Source organism: Etheostoma spectabile, chromosome 2 (assembly GCF_008692095.1).
Source record: "Etheostoma spectabile isolate EspeVRDwgs_2016 chromosome 2, UIUC_Espe_1.0, whole genome shotgun sequence".
Taxonomy (NCBI): domain Eukaryota; kingdom Metazoa; phylum Chordata; class Actinopteri; order Perciformes; family Percidae; genus Etheostoma; species Etheostoma spectabile.
This window is the reverse complement of record NC_045734.1, coordinates 13,443,429-13,449,227: the sequence shown is the minus strand read 5'-3', so window position 1 is coordinate 13,449,227 and position 5,799 is coordinate 13,443,429. Positions and strand designations below refer to the sequence as shown.

At 41.4% G+C, this 5,799-nt stretch overlaps 1 protein-coding gene across 2 annotated transcripts in view; it reads right to left on the bottom strand.

Annotated features, from left to right (window-relative positions):
- Positions 1 to 2,481, bottom strand: part of spock3 (SPARC (osteonectin), cwcv and kazal like domains proteoglycan 3) — an 18,856-nt gene extending 16,375 nt beyond the window's left edge. For both annotated transcript variants that reach the window (XM_032531935.1, XM_032531941.1), the window contains exons 1-2: positions 2,262 to 2,481; positions 1,979 to 2,101 (exon numbers count right to left, since the gene is read on the bottom strand). In XM_032531935.1, coding sequence (XP_032387826.1) covers positions 1,979 to 2,101 — 123 coding nt within the window. In that variant the 5' untranslated portion in view covers positions 2,262 to 2,481. The remainder of the gene's footprint in view (positions 1 to 1,978; positions 2,102 to 2,261) is intronic.
- Positions 2,482 to 5,799: the final 3,318 nt, after the last annotated feature.

Genomic DNA, 5,799 nt, shown 5'->3' with positions numbered 1-5,799 from the left:
TATCTATCTATCTATCTATCTTTGTCTTATTGTATATATCTGAAAGAGCTCCAATCATCCTAAAGAGCCCAGCACATGACCAAACACTCTCTAGACTTCGGTCCCGATTCCCTACTTGCATAATCCAAATCCTGCTCATTAGCTGAACTTGGACCTGTGGTGAATCACCTGGGTCCACCTGAGCCGCTGGCTGGGTCACATGTGTTAGTGTGACAGGCATGAAAATGAGAGCTAGAAAATACAAATCAAACATGTAAACATGTATAAAAAAAAAAGACAGCACCTGCCCTTATCTTTGGAAATTAAAGAGAAAGTTGCTCCTGCTTTTGTCTTACTCCCTGACATCAAAGATATCAAGGGCTCTAATTCAGAGAAAAATCATGCATGCATATGTGCATCATGGTGGCAAACACCAAGCTGGTGTGCGAGTAGTTTCTTTGATGAATTATGTTGACCCTGTTGTTTTTGCAGTACAGCTTCAGTATAGCTTCTGAACAAAAAGCCTGTTTCTCATAATGTATGTGTGTGCATGCATACATGCTTCATTTTGTGTAGGCCTTTGTGTTTGTGTGAGTGTGAGTTAGTGCAAGTGCTAGCATTTACAAATCACTGCTGCTTGTGTGGACCCATTTGCTGTTATCTGTGGTTAGAGGCAAGATATCCTTCTAGCAAAACACTCCATCTAAAACCTACATTGCATTAGTAGGCTATACCAAAAGACTAAGACAGACCTTTTACATAGAATTCCACTAATTTCTGTAATTTGATTTCCACAGTATTGTATTTATCTTCACATATACAGTACTGAAAGGGTGACGTCTAGGGATTATATGTGTGAGTGAAAAGCACAAGAGTTTTTTTTTTTGCAGCAACCTAACCTGGCCAAGGATGGAGATCCGGGGCTTTATTCTAAAATATTTAAACGAATCTAGGGACTGGCGTCTATTGTTATTATTATTCCCATTACTCCAAACACACAGCTAACTGTCAAAACACAGCTCTTACCTTCTGTAACAAATGAACAAACCAATATATATTTTAAACTCATTCTAGCTTGTAATTAATTGCTATTGTATTTCACCTTAGTCAAATACTTCAGGTCTCATACCTTATAGAACTTTAAATTAAGCTACATAATTAAAAACAAAACAAAAAGCCACAAAGGCCCACATTAGAATACGTAGCCTAACATTAGCGTTAGATTTTATGGTAAATATAACTTAATGGTCCTTCCAGTTTTAAATACTTTGTATTTGAAATAAGAACTAACAAATACATAAAAAACAAACTGGGTAATGTTATGCATTAAGGCACACCTGCGTGACTGCCATCCGGCGGCCCACGCTGCTGTTTGGGATCCCCGATAGGGCGAGTCAGTCTGGTTAGTTGCCCCTATACCTTGTGGCCCCTACCTTGTGGCATTACTCTAAACTAAAAACACATCCATGTCTCACTGCTGTGGACCCCCTCCTTCATACCTGCCCATAATTAGGCCCCTTCCAGCGAATCAGTGGTGCCTCTCGGACAGCTATGTGCATTTGTATTTCGCAGAGCGAGGCCTTGGCTATCTCTGCTAAGCAGGTAGGCAAGGCAAGGCAGCTTATTTGTAGAGCACATTCAGCAACAAGGCAATTCAAGTGCTTTACACAAAAGTCAGTTAAAACAGATAAAAACACAAGTAAAAACAGTATAGGTACTGCTATCGTGAAAACCCCCACACACTGGCAAGGATCCTCCCAGTATCTTAAGTGTATTTACTGTCTCAGTGGCGCGGGTGATGAACGTGTGACAAACACCACAACGGGCCCCGTGACGCTTCTTGGACACAAAAAGAAAACGAGGAGCGCATGATCACAGCGCATGATCACAAACCATGAGGGTGATTATAGGAGAAATGTGGAGGGGAGGGGGGGGGGGGTGTAATGAGATAATAAGGAGGGAAACGGCGTTAATAATACAAGCCAGAAATAGGACTTACATCTCTGAATTTGTCCCATCTCCCAGCGAGCCACTTATCATCCAAAAAATTGCCGCTGTCGGAGCGAGCGGAGACGTGTCCGAAGGCGACGGCGCACACACACAGCAAGGCGACGCTCAGCATCTGCGGACACACAACAACAGCACGGAGATAGGACATCAGATCCGGCTGGAGGACACCACAATCGCGTTGAAAAAAGAGACAGTTCAATTTACATCACATCGGCATTGAATACGGATCGTCAACACTAAATATAATCATGCGGAAGTGTATTTTCTCCTACCTTGTCGCATCAGCTACTATCCAGACTGTATGTGCTCGCTGCCGTTTTCTGTCACTAGTTATGACAGCCCTCTCCTCTCTCTCTCTGTCTCTCTTTCTCTCTCCGCACCGGCTGTCTGTGCGCAGCAGTAAACGGGAACGCGCATATGGCACCGTGCGCGGGCCCTGCGCTCTGTCTCTCTTCTTTCTCTTTTTTTCTCTGCCTATCCTCTCAGTGCGGAAGAAATAGTTGTGGTGGCTCACTGTGGGCTGTTATCGGGCCACCGCAAAAGTGTCAAACAAATTGGGCAATCCTGTGATGAAAGTAGGAGGGATAATTAATTCAAATCACAGCAAAATAAGGGTGTAGGAATGTTTAGGCCTACTAATGGCATGTAAAAAACAATAACAACAAAAAAACAAATGAAAAGCAGCCATGCTGTATGATCACTTTTAATTGACACGTTGTAAATAATACACACAGAAAGATCTGAGTGTTTTTTTAAAAGAAATACTGTATGTAGATTAGATCTGTGTGTCCTTTACTTTTCCCATGTTACCGCCGTCACATGGTTGCTGCTTGGGCTTGTTTTGTGCAGTAGTGACTTGGGAGAGGTTAGCTCAGGACTGTAAATTGATGCTACAAGATAACACGGCCTCCATAAGAAATGTTTCAATGGTCCACTCTGAAAGATTTGTGTAGCTTTGTCAGTCTAGTCTTTTCTAGGACATTTAGCATAGCACCAAAACATTCTTCCTCAGAGAGGTTGTATGTGATTGAAGGTGTTTCAATTGTTTAAGGTGTTTAAATTTGTAGTTGGTGCACTTGTTTTAGGCTATGACAGGATACTGCAGTGACTGCTGCAGCTAAGTCACAAATAGACGTATGGGCGACAAAATCAAAGGAAAAAACAACTTAGTAAGGTGCTGAGCCACCGCCAGCCACAAGAACAGCTTCAGCATGGTACAAATATCTATATAGGACTATATGGAGGACTAAATATTATTCTTCAAAAAGCTATTCCTTAAAGCACTGTCTTACATGTCAGGTCAATATATCCCATAGCTGTTTAACTACATTGAAATCTGGTGTCAATCATTATTTACTTTTCCATTCCATTCAGTGACCCCTCGTCCCCAGTATGTAAGCATCTGCTCTCACTACGATGTTTCTTTACTAATTTAGTCAGGTTTTCCCCTTTCATTGGTTAACCATTCTGCAGTAAACAAGATACAATTATGGACAGAGAAGAGAATGCTGTGGGAGTAAAAGAGCAACAACCTTGCAAACATTGATAGTAGAGTGTATTAATATTACTTCCAGGCTCTTCACGTTGAGAAAGAGAAGCCTGATGGTCAGGTGGGTCACAGCAACATTATGCACCGTTGCTGTAGAAACCAACCTTGACCTCAGCTTCACATCTTCATCTTCATAAGAGGCTGCAGGGGAAAAATGTGTGTGTGGGCATGTGGAAAAGATGACAGGGTGCAGCTATTTGAAAGTCAAATTAGAACTATGAAGCATGCATGACTGAATCAGAGAGACACACAAGAGTGTATCATGGGGCGTGTGCAACTGTGATGCTAAATGGTCAACTGCATGCACACAGGTACAGAAAGTAAAAAAATGTTTTGATGTGAGTTTTGTGTTCACTCAAACAGGAAGTGTGCAACATGTAAACAGGAAACTGGTGGTATAAATGCCATTGCGGTTGCAGGCATTGGCCTTCTTTGAAGTGTACTTTGTTCTCTCAGATCAAAACAAGGTGATCTAATCTTGGTTATGACAAGATAGTTCTGAAAACGATCATTCTTTTATGGCTTACTATTAGCTTGTGCTTTATGCCAGATTCCACGCCAGTAAAAGAGGTGTTTTTGTTTTTGGTGTGTGGTGTTGTGTGTGTGTGTGTTTGGTGTTGTGTGTGTGTGTGTGGGTGTTGTGTGTGTGTGTGTGTGGTTGTGTGTGGTGGTGTGGTGTGTGTGTGTGTCTTTCAGCCCAGGGTTCTATATTATTCAGTCTCAGACATTAAAGATGTAGATGTGGTCAGAGACATATGCAGGAGGAGTTACACAGAGTGCTCACACAGACACACACATAATTCCCACAAGCATGCTCACACACAGACTTCTGTTGTTGCTTAATGAAACTCTTTGTAGATTTTTCATTCCATTGTAATTCGTTTTAATCGTTTTTCTCCTGCAGATTAAATAACAATCACACATTGTTGACTCAAACTCTTCCCAACACAGAGAAAAGATAAGTGAAGGAGAGGTAGGAAATGAAGGAGTTGAAGAAAATTAGGACTGTGTGTGGATTGTGTGTGTGGTGTTTGTGTTTGGTGTGTGTGTGTGTGTGTGTGTGTGTGTGGTGTGTGTGTGTGTGGTGTGTAAGGCATGAATCGTGTCTCAAGGAGCTGAGATTTCACAGCCCAGTGACTCTGTCACTGTGCACCTGCTCACTGAGACAGTGGGATAGGAAGAGAGGAACAAGGGAGGTGAGTTGAGGATGTTTGGGGTAAAAGGGAATTGAAAATCCATCAAGAAATAATTATAGGGTGAGTGTACCAACTAAACTGCATTCTCAGTTATGTCTAAGGAAATGTATTTCCTCCCGGATTACGTCTGTAACACAACCTCGTACCTGCGACAGATGCACATTGTGAAATGGTCACAGTTTTAAAAACGTGGATATCGTTGTAAATTGAAACAAACCTACTTGTTTATGTTTAGGAAAATATTGGGGTATGGGCTAAAGTGAGGACATTTGTTATGTAACTTAAAGTGCCCATGTTATGAAAAGAAAAAAAACACTTTTTGTTAATTTGTGTCTCTGGTACTTCCACACTCATATAAACTTGGAAAAAAAACTATCCATGCTGTTTTGAGTGAGATACAGGTTTCTGAATGTCCTCTGCCTTCAGTCTCCGGGTGAGCTGTTCAAAGTTGCCGAGACGAGGTGGCTAACCGTAGCATGCTAGCTCGTTTTCAATGGCAAAACACTGTTACAACACACACTAGTTCACCATAATCTACAAAAGAACTACTTCCATGTCCCTGTTCTGCAGGTATTACACTCAAAGTTGGAAGTGTGCCCTCATTTAGAAGAAGTCTCCCAGCTAATCCTGCCTTGTACTGACCAAAGTTGGAAAAACAGTAACTAGCTGATGTGATCTTAACTAGTTACTGTGCAACTCCCAACAAAGATAGTAAAGAAGTAGGCTAAGATGTCTCACTCTATACCTAAAACAGTGACATAAACACTCGGGATTAAAAGGGGATCTGCAGCAACGGTACAACAAAAATATGGTGTTTTTGAAACTCCCTTTGTGCAAGGTAACATTGTCATGTTTAATCAGTAAAATGGATTCAACCTTTGTTATTATGAGCTATTTCTAAAACTATTAACAATCAAGTGTCCCAGTAAGCCATTACAGTGTGAAAGTGTGCCAGTATCCACAATACCAGGACCCTGAAACAGACCTTTTTCACAGCAGACATTTTGACTTAAAAATAGCTACTGTTAAAAAGGTCTACTGAAGATGTTGAATGCTATTCAGCCA